Source organism: Dromiciops gliroides, chromosome 1 (genome assembly GCF_019393635.1).
Source record: "Dromiciops gliroides isolate mDroGli1 chromosome 1, mDroGli1.pri, whole genome shotgun sequence".
Classification (NCBI taxonomy): Eukaryota; Metazoa; Chordata; class Mammalia; order Microbiotheria; family Microbiotheriidae; genus Dromiciops; species Dromiciops gliroides.
This window is the reverse complement of record NC_057861.1, coordinates 161,278,103-161,294,345: the sequence shown is the minus strand read 5'-3', so window position 1 is coordinate 161,294,345 and position 16,243 is coordinate 161,278,103. Positions and strand designations below refer to the sequence as shown.

General features: G+C 35.1%; 1 protein-coding gene across 1 annotated transcript in view; it reads right to left on the bottom strand.

The window, feature by feature from the left end:
- The window catches only part of EXOC2 (exocyst complex component 2), a 224,913-nt gene that overhangs the window by 75,902 nt on the left and 132,768 nt on the right, over positions 1–16,243 (bottom strand). The window contains exons 18-22 of the mRNA XM_043975622.1: positions 13,659–13,739; positions 13,151–13,210; positions 12,407–12,468; positions 3,713–3,779; positions 963–1,079 (exon numbers count right to left, since the gene is read on the bottom strand). Coding sequence (XP_043831557.1) covers positions 963–1,079; positions 3,713–3,779; positions 12,407–12,468; positions 13,151–13,210; positions 13,659–13,739 — 387 coding nt within the window. The remainder of the gene's footprint in view (positions 1–962; positions 1,080–3,712; positions 3,780–12,406; positions 12,469–13,150; positions 13,211–13,658; positions 13,740–16,243) is intronic.

The following is a 16,243-nucleotide window of genomic DNA, read 5'->3' as shown; positions in this document are numbered from 1 at the left end:
AAAAGGCAGGAAAACGAGACGTACATATAAAGCCGCCCACCTTGACATTTTCATTCTTTGAAAAAAAATTCCCAATCTAGAGTTCATGAATAAGAGACATCATCTTAAACACTTGATGTAATTCATCAAGAAGACACTTAAAGTATAAGATTAGCAAGATTATGATCTCTCATTCTTTGCATTGAGAAAACTGTACTGGCATTAAAAGGTAATTCTAGCATAGTTTTACTTAGAAATCTGATAACCCTTTGCCCAGGAAGAAGCAAACCTTTAATAACAAGGTTATTTCATTTTTGCAACTCTTCCTACTCAAGAAAACTAATATAAACAATACAATATGACTTATTTTTAAAACTTCAGTTACTTAAACAGGGGCCTTGAGTAAATGTTTTTGTTTGGAGCAAAAAATCTTCAACATCTCTTATGTGATAGGCTTATTTACTGTTAGCACTACAGCTGAAGTAGAATGGGACCAATGAGCAAGAAAAGAGTACATAGTTAGTTGGGAGAAACAGGCAGAAGGAAGATGTTACTGTGCATTTCTTTTACTTAGAAGAGCTGCATTGCATTCTGCCTTGCTACTGACTGTAGGCTTGTTTACCCAGCCTTCAATAAATAACCTTTCTTTATGGGTCAAATCCGATGGCTCCTCAAGAACTGGGTTTGGTGGGTCTTCCCTTTCATGGTCTTTTCTTTCACTTTTGAGAGGTACTTTAAAAAAGGAGATAAATAATTCTTCTCAGAGAGAACTAACTAGTAAGCTACTTTGAGGGTAAAACGCTCTCAAATAAAGAGAAGCATGTCTGTGTGTGTTAAAAAAGATGTTTTTAAGGTAAAAAGGGAAAGGGAAGGGAATCATTCAAGTAGTTGGAAGGGATAGAGAGATGACTGGAAAATAACCTGAAAAATAAGTTGCATTAAAATAATTATCTTGCCAGTTTTACATGAATACTTCTGCTTACCTGTGTTATTTTTTCTATTCCTTGAAAGTTGTGTTTTTCAAAATGTTCAGCTATATTTAAGAAAGTGTGACGTTCTAGGTAACAGCAATTACTTAGCACTATCAAAAGTCGCTGCTCCTAAAGCAAAATAGATTTTGAGGTCATCAAATTTAGGACAGTAAACAAACAGCATAACAAGTACTCAGAACACTTATTCATTCTTACATTTGCTTTGAACATATTCTTTTGTAACTATCACAGGATAGTTTTTTTATTGTTTCTTTTCTAGTACTGGCAGAGAACTATAGGAGAATTCTTTATAATGATTCATTATTACATAGATTCAGATAAACCAAATGTCAAATCATGCTCCTTGCAAAATTTAACAGCTACATATAACAAGTATTATAGTGTTCTATAAGTGTACACACAGACATGCACTGAGAAGAGTTCTACCATAAACAGACTTTTCTAAAATTAGTCACAAAGGAAATACGAAAACTGCTACCTATAATTTAAAAGGATTTTGAGACTTTGGAAAATAATTATGCCCAATATATAATAGTTACCTAGAAGGAATTTAAAGGGGGGAGATTCCCCTCATTTTGGAAATTTATCCTTAGTGATTGAATAAGGTTAGAATCTAGCTCTCCCAAATCCTAATCTAATCTCCTACCTACTGACCTTCTCCTTTATCACAATTACTAGATCCAAATGTTAAAAATAAAATATTACATTATACTTAATAAGAATTATTTTTGTAAACAAAATTCTAAGAACTGAGTTCATATTGCTACCATGATTCACTCTAGAGTACTTTTTCCTATGGCTACTACTGTATGAATGTATTCTCTGGAATAACTATGACTAATTTAGTACCTTGATTTAAGATCCTCTTACTAAAAACAAGGCAAAAAGCACTTTCCAGGAAAATGTGTCTGCTCTGTACTTGTTAACATTTTCTGCATTTAACCAGTGTAGAGACCTTAAATTAATTCAAATTCAGTGCAATGGATGTGAAGATAAATACAATTCTATCCTCTAAGACAGACAACAGAGTCAACTTAAGTCATAACTGCTAAGCCATTCTTAGACTTTTTAATATTTCAGTTTAGATCATGCCAAAAAAGAACCTTCAAAAAAGTAAATTCCCCAAGCCTTCCACAGGTTCTACTTTTTATTCCTCTTAAGCATTAATTTTTTCAAGTGGGAGGAGCTTATGCTCTCACCAATTTTTCTCAGCTATAAACATGATGACAAGGTTAGGAAATAGTCCTAAAGAAGAAAGCTACAGAGAAGGCTTAGGTATGACCTAAAAGTCTTCAAATAAATAAGGACTATGTAGAACCACTAGAATCAATGCAGCTATGTGGAACAAGGGCAAAAAGGAAGTGAATGGGGAGTTATATTCCTTTGTGAATTCCATACAACTCCTTTCTACAGTTCTTTTCATACAGTAAGCATGTACTGATTGTCAAAATGAAATGAATGGTGGGAATAAAAACTGAGAACAAGAGTCAAATTAGCACTAACAAGGGATGCAGTTCAAGCTGGGGAAATACCATCATTACAATTATCCCCCAATTGCTCGTCTGACCCCTTGTATTAGGTGTTATTATTACCTTGTGGTGTTTGCCAAGTACCCAGAATAATAGGTAGGATGTATTACTAGTCATTTAAAATATGGCACCATTCTCCAAATGATTTTCCAGGAAAATGTTAACGTACCCATTATGAGTTTAATCTGTTGGCCATTTTGAATGCTGCTATTTGACTGATTCCTACTCACGAGAAATTTCTCTGTTTTACTTACTTTATAATTTTATTTAAATTTTTTCTAACAATTTTTCCGTTTCTTTTTTAAGCTCTAATTCTACAGCTTCTCTGCGAAATAACAAGTCACTTTATTTTTTTTTTCCATTATTGAATAAGATCTAAACTCCTTAGCCTGGCATTTGAGGTTCTATGTTGATCAGGCTACAATTTATTTTTCTAGTCTAGTTTCATTTTAGTCCTCTAAACATATTCCATGTCTCATGCCAAATTGTACCACTTGTGCCACAAAACATCCTTGGCAGGATCTTGCCACCTCGCTTCTGCTTTTGTTGTTGATTACCCTGTCCTCTGTTTATCTGCTGAAATCCTAGAAATCTATCAAATTCTAGCTAAAATATCACCTTCTCCATGAAGTCTTCTATGATGCTCACACCAGATCCTCACACCAGAAAATTACCTCTTCTCTCCAAACTCCAAAGTACCTTGTTTACATTTCTGCCACTGTCAATTCACATTAGATATTGCATAATTTGAACTGCAACTTGAGGTATAAGAAAACTGCCATATTTGGCACAGATGAAAAAAAATTATTTTGGGGGGAAAACTCTGAAGAAAATTTTATTCAGTGGGTCCAAAGGCATGCCAAAAGAATTAAGATAATACTTAATAATTCACTATAATACACTACTATAAATAGTTTAACATTCTAGTCTTAGTAGTATGTTAACAGTACAGAACCAGTAAATAAAAAGTTGGCCAGGGCCTTAGAGATTATCCAATCAAGCCCTCTCATTTTGAAGGTAAGGAAGATGAGAGGCAGTGAGGTAAAGTGACTTATCTGTGATCACAAGGCCAAATAGTAGCAGAATGGCTTAACTTCTATCCAGTGCTCTATAATATGACATTGTCTACAGAAATAAGTATTTAGGAAATAATTTTTGCACAAAAGCTATTGCCACCCTCTTCCCCCCCTCCCCCTTTTATTTTCCACTTACTGAAGACAAACTGAAGTCTTCATGGATACTTCCAAATAAATCAGGAGAGGAAACATCAACTGAAAGGCTAAAAGTAAAAAGGAAGGAAGTAGTTATAACACCTTTATATGATCCAAGCATCCTAAGATTATAGCTCTAGAGTCAGAAGGACCTCAGAAGTCATCTAGTCCAATGAGCTCATTTTACGGATTAGGAAAATGAGACCAAAGTTGATATTTGAACTCTCATCCTATGATTCCAAGTTGAGACTTCTCATAACTAATCTATTAATGTAATTTTAAATGTTTTAGTCAATTATATAACATGCTGCAAATGTTCTGCCATCTAACTAATTGCTCAAAGGAAGCAATGTTTTCTGATTGTTAGGGTAATAATATGGAAGTTCTCGCTTTTTGTTTTGGGATGCTTCTGTAAGCTGTCATAACAAAGTAAATTTTTAAAAATCACTAGTAAATAAGTGTTATTTTATTTAAATTCAATTAGTTACATACAGAAATATATAGTGACATGCCTCTGATTGACATGGTAGATTCCCAAGGATTCAGATACTAGTGAAACTCTTCAAAATCTTAGAATACAGGCCTTATTAATATTCATTTAGGATAAATTTCAAAATTATATTTTTGATTACCACTTAAGAGAGAGTATTAATAGTTTTAAATCTTAATTATAACTGAATAGTTCTTCTAATGTGCTAATTCAACATTAGGCACTGATTCTTCATGTCTCCTGAATTGTCTATATTTCTTTCTAATTTCTTAGAGCACTGTCCATAATCAATAAGCATGGTTTATAAGAATAGTACACCCATCAAGTAGGTAAATATATTTAATTAGAAGCAATCTTAAGAAAGATTTTTTTGCCCATGCTGTGTTTTAAAATTTTAGGAATATATGTTTTTTTACATGAGTCAACTGTCGTTTGTCAAACTAAATTTTTTTTAGGTTAGAAATTTATTAGAATGGAACTGGTAATAAAATATAGCCTTGCATATGTATACTTGCAAATAATTAACCATAGTACAATTATATGATCTCTAAATTTCCCCAGAAATCCTAGGTAAATTATAAAAAACTGTTAATCTATAAACTTCTAAAAACATCATTATAAAGAGGCTCCACAATATGTCAAGTGGGTTATGCATAGGAAAGAACTTTGAAGAATGAATTCAATGAACTGGGTTTGAGTCCTAGCCAGGCTAGTAAATTATACTAACAGAGTAGCCCTGGGGCAGGTTCCTTTGCCTCTTGGAGACTCACTTTAATCATCTGTAGAACACTTTAATCATCTGCATTTCAAGAACCTACCAAGCAAGACTACTGTGGGGAATCATAGGATCACAGATTTAGAGTTGAAAGGGACCTTAAAGGTCACTGAAGCAAATGTACATAAAGGTGATTTGTAACCATAAATGATATGTAATTAGATCAGTGAGGCTTATTCAAACACTATTAATGAGACTACATTAACAAAAAGAAAATGACAAGTCTTATTGGCAAAAATCAATATTCTCTATAACAATTATGTAAAGTATCACATTTTCTTTTTTCAGGGCAATTAGGGTTAAGTGATTTGCCCAGGGTCACACAGCTAGTAAGTATCAAGTGTCTGAGGCTGGATTTGAACTCAGGCCCTCCTAAATCCAGGGCCGGTGCTCTATCCACTGCGCCACCTAGCTGCCCCTATAAAGTATCATATTAACAGTAACATCAACAATAACAGATACTTATATAGAAATGCATAATTATAAAGCAATTTTACATAATTGGCCCATTCAATCCCATTATATAATGCAATAATATTAAAAATAATAAGAAAATAACATCTTTTCCATATTCTATAAAGTGTTTTGTTCATAGTCTAGATAGTAAAAGTGTGATTAACTTTACTTTTCAGGTCTATTAGCTGACACTTAAGTTAGAGTTTAAACTTGATTAAGGTAGATGCTATGTTCCAGTCAAAAATAATTTATTAAATCAACTTATAGATTTAATGCTATCTCCGTTAAACCACCACAGACGTATTTAGAGTGAAGCAAAATAACAATACCATTTGAAATTCTAGAATTTAAAAAGAAATTCTAGAATATAAAGATGATGACAAGAAAAGGAATGAAGAGGAAATGGTATTTTTAGACTTCAACTTTTAAGGCATTTTTCAAAAATATTATTTAGTACTGATTAAAAAGTTGAAAATTAGATCAGTGGGATTAGGTGAGATAAGAAAAAATTAGAAGCTTACACTCAATAAGCCAGTGTTAAATAAATCAGAGAACATAAATTACTTCAAGAGAAACACCCTATTTGATAGGAACTATTGGGGAAAATGGGAAGCAGTTTGACAGAAATTAGGATTATATCAATATAACTTATAATAAAACTAATGAAATAGTATGAAATATCTTTAAATGCTATGGCTAACATGAGAATTCTAAAACAAAAGTGATAGAAAATAATAGCAAAAAATAAAATAAAAAATTTTGATTTCACGAAGTTGAAAAGCCTTTGCATGAATAAAACCAAGAGAATTAGGATGAAAAAAGAAGCTGATGATTAGGATAAATCTCTGCATCAGATCAGATAACGGTCTGATATCCAATATGAAATTAATACACACATTTGACAAAAAGCTATTCCCTAATGTTGGAGAAGTCAAAGGATATGAACAAAAAGTTCTCCAAAAATCATGTGAAAGACTGTCATAAATCACTAACAATCAAGCATTCTGGAGAGCAATTTGGAACTATGCATACTCTTTGATCAAGCAATACCACTGCTAGGCCTAAATCCCAAATAAGGGAAAAGGACCTGTTTGTACAAAAAAAAAATTTACAGTAGCTCTTTTTGAGATGGCTAAGAATTGGAAAACAAAGGAATATCCATCAATTGGGGAATGGCTAGACAAGTTGTGGTTTATGATTGGAATGGAACAGTATTGTGCTACAAGAAATGAAAAGTAGGATGACTTCAGAAAGGCCTGGGAAGACACATATGAAAGACATATAGTGAAGTGAGCAGAACCAGGAGAATGTTGGACACAACGACAGCATTATTTGATGAAGAACTGTGAATGACTTAATTATTCTCAGCAATACAATGATCCAAGACAATCCCAAAGGACTAATGATGAAACATACTATCCACCTCCAAAGAAATAAATGGTATTGATTGAACACAGACTGAAGCATGCTATTTTTCACTGTTTCTTTCATTTTTTAAATTCAATTTGTCTTCTACAAAATGACTAAAATGGTAACATTTTAAATAATTGCACATGTATAACCTATATATGAATGCTTGCTACCTTAGGGAGGTGGGAGGGGAGGGAAGGAAGGAGGGGTAGAATTTGGAACTCAAAACTTTAAATAAAAAGAAAAATACTAAAAATATGAGGAATGACAAATCAAAACAGCTGTAGGGTTTCATCTTATGCCCAAGGAATTAGCAAATGTGACAAATAATGTTGGCAGGGCTATGAAAAGATAGGCACGCTAATATATTTTTTAAAATTAAGTTTTATTTTCTTCAAACACACAAAAAAATTGTCTTCTGTCCCTTCTACTTACCCCCACCTCCTCAGCTGAGAATGAGGAAAAAAAAAAAAGGAAACCTGTGCAAATTAAGTATAATCAAACAACGCAAATTTCTGCATTAGCTACGCTTAAAGAAAGGTGTGTGTGTGTGTGTGTATGTGTGTGTGTGATTCCACACTTTGAGTTCTTCACCTCTTTATCAGGAGGTGGGTACCTTGTTTCATCATTAATCCTCCGCAATCAGTTTTTTATCATACTAATGTGTTCCTAAGTCTTTCAAAGTTGTTTGTCTTTACAATATTGTTGTTGTATAAATTGTTCTCCTGGGGACAGCTAGGTGGCTCAGTGGATAAAGCACCAGCCCTGGATTCAGGAGGACCTGAGTTCAAATCTGGCCTCAGACACTTGACACTTACTAGCTGTGTGACCCTGGGCAAGTCACTTAATCCTCATTGCCCCACCAAAAAAAATTTTCTTTCTCCTGGTTTTATTCATTTCACTCTGTATCAATTCAAACATGTCGTCCCAGGTTTCTCTGAAACCATCCCCTTCATGAGCTCTTCTAACAATATTCTATAACATTTATATAACATAAATTGTTCAGCTATTCCTTAATGGGCGCCCCCTCAGATTTCTATTCTTTGTCACCCAAAAAAGAGCAATATTTTTGAACATCATAAATAAGAGTTTGTTTTCCTTAGGACTAAGCCTTCCCTTAGTGTACTCTTCCTCTAATTCCCTGTCTACCTTCTCCCCTTTCCCTCCTATTTCCCTGTTGAGTGAACTATATTTGTATACTTGGCTCCTTGTGTTTGTATTTCTTTTCTTTGACCAGTTTGAATAAAAGTGAGGTTTCAGTTATTGTCCTGACTCCCTCCTCCTTGTTTGTATTAAGTTATCTATCTGCATACCCTGATTATGTGAGATAATTTTCCCTAACTTTTCATTCCTTTCCCCCATCCCAGTGTATTCCTCTTCACTCCTCTTTTAAGATCAAGATAAAACAGAATCACTCAGTCTAATTAGATTCCCCCAAGACCCCTGAGGATGACAGGATTGACAGAAGACACAAGCATTATCTTCCTATATAAGTTTATCCATGTTTAGTCCCTTACTGTGTTTCCATTTAGTTGGTTCAGGTTTACTTTTCAGTATTTATCTTTATTCCAGTGTTTGAACTTCAAAGTTTCTATGGAGTTCTGATCTTTTCATCAGGAATGCTTGGAAATCCTTTATTTCATTAGAAGTCTATTCCTACCCCATACCACTCCTGTAGCATTATACTCAGTTTTGCTAGGTAAGTTACTCTTGGGCTGTAAGCCCTTAGCCTTTGCCTTCTTGAATACTGAATTCCAATTGATCTGCTCCTTTAAAGGAGTAGCTGCTAAATTGTGTGTAATCCTGACTGTATTTCCTCAGTACTTAAATTTTTTTTTGGCTGTTTGTAGTATTTTTTTCTTTGAACTAGAATCTCTGGATTTCCACTATCATGTTCTTGGGAGTTTTCATTCAGAGGTTTCTTTCAGGAGGTGACCAGTGGATCCTTTCTATTTCCACTAGCCCTCTCTACCTCTAAGAGATTTGGGCTGTATTCTTTTAAAATTTCTTGAAATATTATGTCTAGGGTCTTTTTTTGGCCATAGCTTTCAGGTGGTACAATGATTCTTAAATCTTCTCTTCAATGTTTTTCAGATCACCTGTTTTGCTATAAGATGCTTTACATTTTCTTTTCTTTTTTTTTTTTCAGTCTTGTTTTCAATATTTCTTGTCTCATCAAATCATTGGCATCTATTTGGTCCATTCTAATTTTCAGGGAGTTTGCTGCTTGGACAAGGTTTTATATCTCTTGTGCTAAGTTGTTAATTCTCTTTTGAATTCTTTCTTCCATAGCTCTCATTTCTTTTCTAGTTTCCCCTCAAACGTTCTCATTTTATTTACAAAAACATTTATTAGCTTTGTTCTCATAATTCTTGCTTCATCTCTTCCAGAAATTCTAGTTGAATTTATGCCCAAGTTGTATTTTAATTTGTCTTGTAGATATTTTAGAGTCATTGTCTTCTTCAGTGTTTTGAGCAATACTGGAACTATAATAGCTTTATACAGTAGGATTCCTTCTTGTTTGTTTGTTCATAATTACAGCCTAGTTTCTGACTTTGGACTTGACATTAAGACCATGCTCTGCATACTTCTGGAGGGAATGTCTTGGCCAGTCCTGTTGCTGCTTTTTTGGGGGTATTGAATGTTAAGTTATTCCAAGATTGCAGGGACAACTCAGGCTGCGGATCTGAGAGATTTAAGTGCTCTCAAAGTAGTATGACCTAGGGAAAAGTCTGACTGCTGCTCCCCTGATCTGAGCTCTGCAAGTTCTTGACTGGGGTTTGGGTTTAAGCAATAATAGACTGCTACTGGATTCAGCCACTATCAGCCAGCTCTCTTGCTCTGGTGATTCAGTGACAGAACTACAAGCTTCCTTTTGGTCTGAGATTCCTGCTCTGGTTATGCCTCTGAAGGCTTAAGACTGTGTTACAAGCAGTAACTGATATCTTATTTTACTCTTGGGAGTCCAAGCTATACTGCTCCTGCTTGCTTCTGAACTTGTTCCTCTTGGTACAAGGTCTAGGGCCTGAGACCACTCCCAATCCCAGAATGCCACCCTTGGGTGTAGTTCCCTTTCTTTGTCTGCCCTGGATCTGTTAATCTGAACTGGTATTTTGTATCAGTTACCAACTGGCCTCTGTTCTCAAACCCTATAGAGGTTCTCTCTAGGATTACTTCTTGCTTGGGTACACAGCCTCTCCTTGTGGCTTTGTGCTCCTGCTAGCCCTAGTATTCACAGGTTTCTCTGTCTCCCTATGCTGATCTGGGCTGGAATGACTCACTGTGATTTTTTTCTTAAGATTTTCCCAAGAGCATTTGTATGGGTCTATTTTCTAGAGCTATTTGGAAGAGTTTTTTTGGTGGAAAAGGGGAAATGGTCAGGTCACCATAATCCTTTTTGCTACTCTGTCATCTTGGCTCTACACATACTAACACATTGTGGATGGAACTGAAAGTTGGTCCAACCATTTTAGAAACCAATTTAGAATTCTACTTTTTAAAAAGTGATTAAAAATTCCATTGCAGGCAGCTAGGTGGCGCAATGGATAGAGCACCGGCCCTGGAGTCAGGAGGACCTGAGTTCAGATCTGGCCTCAGACACTTAACACTTACTAGCTGTGTGACCCTGGGCAAGTCACTTAAGCCCAATTGCCTCACTAAAAAAAAAAAAAATTCCACTGCTAGGTGTGGTAAAAAGTTTTTAACAGTCGGTTAGTGAATACGGAAAGACGCCAGTTTTTAAAGGACCACCCTTTCGGGGAGGAGACCAACGGCCATGCATGGGCTACGCATGTCAGTCCGGCTGTTAAGCACTCCACTTCCGGGGTGCGAGCTTAAAAGGCAAGGAGAGAATGGAAGTGGGATCTCTTTTAGGCTCTCCTTGTTCGCTGGCTGCGCTGCACACACAGGGGCTGACGGAGGTTGGACTCGGCCCAGCTCGCCGTAACAGCATGTGCTTGACGCGGCTCTCCCTCCCAAAGGTGGCCTTGGGCTTTTGGTGAGTTTTATACAGAATATAGACTAAACTTAGACTTAAGACTATATTTGTTTTATATTTCTACTTTCCTATCCCTCTAATCAACATCACCTTGTAATTTCCAAACAATAAAAGCTCTAACTAGAGACCAGAGGCTTCTTCCATTTACTAGTCTGGGAGATAAATAAGGGAAAAGTTAAAAAGGGAGGTTAATGTTCTAGTATCCATTTTAAATCTCACATAGGTATAGATCTCAAGGAGGCCAAGAATCTAAGGTCATATATGTGTGTGTATGTATGTACACACATACACACACACACATATATATTTATACATACCAAAATATTCATAACAAATTGTTTTTAGTGGAAGGAACTGAAGAAATGAAAACAAAGCAGATTATCTATAAATAGAGAACAGTTAAACTAATTGTGGTACATGAATGTAATGTTATATTATAGCACCATAAGAAACAATGAATATGAAGAATTCAGAAAAAGATGAGAAAGCTTATATGAATTAATGCAGAGTGAGGTTAGCCTAAGTAGTAAAACAATGTATATGGTGACTACAACAATGTCAATGGAGGGAAAAATGCAAAGAAAATAAAACCTGTAGCTATAATGAGCAAATGTGGCCCTTGACAAGACTAGAGAAAATGTATTTCCCTTGATCCTTACATATACTGTCTGACTTGGCTAATGTGCTATAGTTAATTTTGTTGAAATTTGCCTTCCTATTTCTTATTTCTTTTTTGTTACAAGTATAGCATATTGGGTAAGAGAGGGGAGAAAGATACATTTGGAAAATAAAAGTGATTTAAAAAGCTACATATATATATGTTTATATATTATTTATATTTATATAAATTATATAAATTTATATAAATATATTTATTTATATATATAAATTGGGGGTGGGGTGGGGCAATGAGGGTTAAGTGACTTGCCCAGGGTCACATAGCTAGTAAGTGTCAAGTGTCTGAAGCTGTATTTGAACTCAGGTCCTCCTGAATCCAGGGCCAGTGCTTTATCCACTGTGCCACCTAGCTGCTCCCTACCAATATATTTTTTAAAATTATCAAACTACCTGCATGCTATTGTACTAAACAATAAAAAAAAAAAAGACAAATAAGACATTGCCCTGCCCTAAATGAGTCTAAAATTTATCAATCTTTGTGCCCCCAACAGTGTTTATAAATTGTCTTCCACAGAGTATGTACTTCATAAGTATTATCTGAATGACTTGAATGAGTGAATTTGATGAACATTTTTAAAACACTATAACGGTTCATTATTAGGAAAACTCAGTAATTCAATTCAGCAGTTGAAATTTTGTATTTTATGTAGTCATAGTTTTGGAGTGGAAAGGGATCTTAGTGGTCTTATAGTTTAACTTCACTATTCTGCAGTTAAGGAATTGGAGGTCCAGAAAGGTACAGTGACTTATTTGAGGTAGTAGGTGATGAAGTCAGGATTCCAACACAGGATCCCGAATATTTTATCTGGCACTCTTTCCACTTTACTAGATCCTCTTCCAGTTTTATCCTACTAGATTTTCCAACCTGATCCATTTTTGCAGCACTTACTGTGTAGTATCTATGTCTCCATCAGGCTTGGTACTCAGTTGTTCCAGACAATATATAAAAACCTAAGGCGGAAAGAATAATATTCAAAGATCAACCTTTTTGTGAACTTTAAAGTTTTACATAAAACTGAAAACATTGCTTGTTTGTTCACATAGGTGCTCCAAATAAGTTATTTATTTTTTTAAAAGGCATATTCTTTAACTGGCTTTGATGTGGTTAAAATAATTCCTTAGCCCTACCCCACCTCTCCACCCCCAAGAAACACACAGAGACTCCCATTCATTCTACCTCCAAACCTTCATCATGAAGTACAACCTAAAAATAATATTAGTATACTCAAACAAAAAGACAAAAGATTATATATATATATATATAAATATATAAAATCATTAGATTATACTAGAAGGGACCTTGGAAACATGTAATCCAATCTTCTCATTTTTAAGATGAGTTGAGGTATCTCTTCTTTGAACCAGACTATAAATGACATTAGGGCTGGGATCCTACCTTATCTAAATTTTGTATCTTCCCTTTCACAGTAGATGCTGAATAGACAATGGTTGTATTTGAAGTGACTTATTCAACATCACACAGTTCCTAGTGGCAAAGTGGGTGAGATGTTTGAGAGGTCTATTTGCCCATTCTTTGTTTTGTACCTTCTGAATCAATATAAACAGGAAAAGAAATTGAGAGAGATTGCATCACTCTCAGGCTTCCTATACATTATTGCTTTTTGAATATTACCTGCATGATACTGATGCTTAGTTGGCATACCTCCTCCTGTGTTTTAGGCTGCTGAAAAACCTAGAAGAACATTTACAATTAACACTTTGGGTCCTTACTAAGGAAAAGGACAGATTCATTGGGATATCTAAATCTTTCTATTATACTTTTAATTTACTGAGATGTGAGGCATATGCAAAAAAGAAATGAAAATATAGGAATAATCGGTAAAGCTAACAATGTTGTATTTTTAGTGTATGAAAAATAACTAATTAAAATATATAAAGCGTTAATATTATAACTTATCTAGAACATTCGAGTACCCTTCTACTACTCATGATGGCATTTCAGAACCAGAAATAATCAACACTGTAACTGATTACATGAAACACACGTATATTGGGAGAAAAAACTAATAAGACTAGATTTGTGCTATAGTGTCTTAAAGATCTGTTGCTATGGTTTCTAGGTACTTCAGATGTATGTATGCATTTAAAAAATTGGAAGAGTGAAACTAAAAGAAACTTACACTAGCTTCTCCAGGTTTGCATTCCAGAACCCCTCTGAGTGATTGCAAGGAATGTACAATGCATTGTTCAAATTGAGAAGGCTGGAAGAAAAAATATATATGTATATACATTTAATTTCTAAATTAACATGTCAAACAATCACAGAATCTCATTTGAAAGAAACTCAATTAAGCCCTCCAGTATAACTCTGGGCTGAAAAAGAATCCCTACCATAACATAGTAGACAATGGTCATCTGGCCTCTAACCAAAGATTTCCGCTGACAGAAATCCCACTATTTTTTCAGACAAGTTGCTTTGATCCTGACTCCCCCAAGGATAATGCTTTATATTTCTCCCAGTTCAATTTCATATCATTAAATTCAATCCAATGTCCTATTTTGTCAGGATCTTTTTGTACCTCAATTGTCATCCAAGGTGTTAGTTGACCCTCCTAGATTTATATCACTGACAAATTTGATAATTACATCATCTATGTCTTTAACTGTTAAAAAGCACAGGGCTTGGGGCAGCTAGGTGGCACAGTAGATAGAGCACTGGCCCTGGATTCAGGAGGACCTGAGTTCAAATCCTACCCCAGACACTTAACACTCACCAGCTGTGTGACCCTGGGCAAGTCACTTAACCCCAATTGCCTCACCAAAAAAAAAAAAAAAAAAGCACAGGGCTAAAAACAAACCCTTGTGGCACTCCACTGGAACCTTCTTTCAAGCTGATGGGTCCAACTAATGACCATATAACCACAATCTCAGCCCATATTGCTATCTTTTCCATAGGCACAGCATGATACTTGCTAAAAGATAAGCAAATTATATTAATCTACAAACAGTATTTCACATGTATAATAATGTACCTTACAATGAAAATTAATATTCATAATGATGACTAACTAAAGATACACAAAACCTCCGCTTATAAAAAGTTTTCAGCCTACTAACATTCAAATTAAGGCAGAGAAGTGTTTTTAGAAAGATTAGGAAAAGGCCAGAATAAAAGTGAATTTAACAAAAATATCAACTAACCAAAACACATCAATACCTATGGTACCACAATGTTAACACCTTACTTAGGCTATCCATACTTGCACTGGATCAATCTATCCCTGCATTACAGATAGGGATGATCAGCATGATTTTATCAGGTGACTCAGAATTTCAGTTAAGTGAAATAGCCTCTTTTCTAAATCATCAACAATCAATGATAAAATGCCTACTATGTGTCAGAAATTGTATTAAGCACTGCGGATACAAAGAAAAACCAAAACAAAAAAAAAACCCCCAGAAAAGAAGTCCCTGCTCTCCAGTCGCTCACAGTCTAATGGTGGAGACAACTCTCAAACAACCACGTAGAAACAAATCTCAGAGGGATGGCATCACGCTTTTTGCAAAAGGTGGTATTTTTACTGAGACCTGAAGGAAACAAGAAGGAAGAGATGAGGAGTTCCAGACATGGGGGAACAGCAAGTGAAAATGCACAGAATTAGGAGATAATGTCTTGTGTGAGGAATAGCAAGGGGGCTAATGTCTCTGGACTTTAAAGTGGGAAAGAGTAAGAGTTATAAAGGTCATAAAGGGCTTTGAAAACTAAACAGAGGATTATATATTTAATACCGGAGGTAGCAGGGAGCCTTGCAGTTGACTGAATAGGGGAGTGACATGGTCAGACTTGAGCTTTAGAAAGATCAATCTGACAGCTGAGTGGAGGCCAGACTGAATTAGGGAGAGATTTGAGTCATGGAGAAAAACCAACAAATTACTGCCATTGTTCAGGCATAAGATGACAAATGCCTGAACCAGAGCGAGGGCACTGCCAGAAGAGAAAAGGGGGCACCCACAAGGTGTTACAAAAACAGAAATGGCAGAATTTGGAAACTGATTGGATATGGAGTTTACATAGGAGAGAGTGAGGAATGGAGGAGGACACAGCTGCAGATCTAGGTGACTAGGAAGATGGTAGTACTCTCAATAGGGTAATTAGGAAGAGGAGATGGTTTGATGGCAAAGTTCAGTTTCAGACATGGTGAGTTTCAGATGTGTACAAGGCTTCAATTTGAAATGTCCAGTTCTAAGCTTTTTGGCTTACATTTTCCCTAGGGAAGAAAAAGTAATTAAGTGTTTTGTTTACAGAAGCACCTACTGGATTGAATGAAGGAACAAAAGTAAATGGTGATGTTTATATCAGAGATGGACTTAATTAGAATAGATGATAAGGGTTGAGAGTAAGTTAAAGAAGGATTTACTATGGATGTCACATAGTTAAGTCCACTTTGGATAATTTAAAAATATCTGTGTATGTAGTCATAATTAGCCTATATGTACAAAAGCTTTTGCTCTAGGAAAGAAGTAGAAACAAATTTTCTATTAAAAAAACTATCAAAAAAGTTTGAATTTAATTTATTCCATTAACTTGACATTAAAATAAAGTTTGTTGCTATACTTTTTGATATAGGACTGAGAGCTGGAAGGAATTTAGAGATTATCTAGTGCAGAGATTCTTAACTTGGGGGCTTGTGGGTAGCTTCTGAGACTCTGGGAACTTGGATGGGAAAAGATAACTTTTTTTTTTTTTACAACTATCTAACTAAAA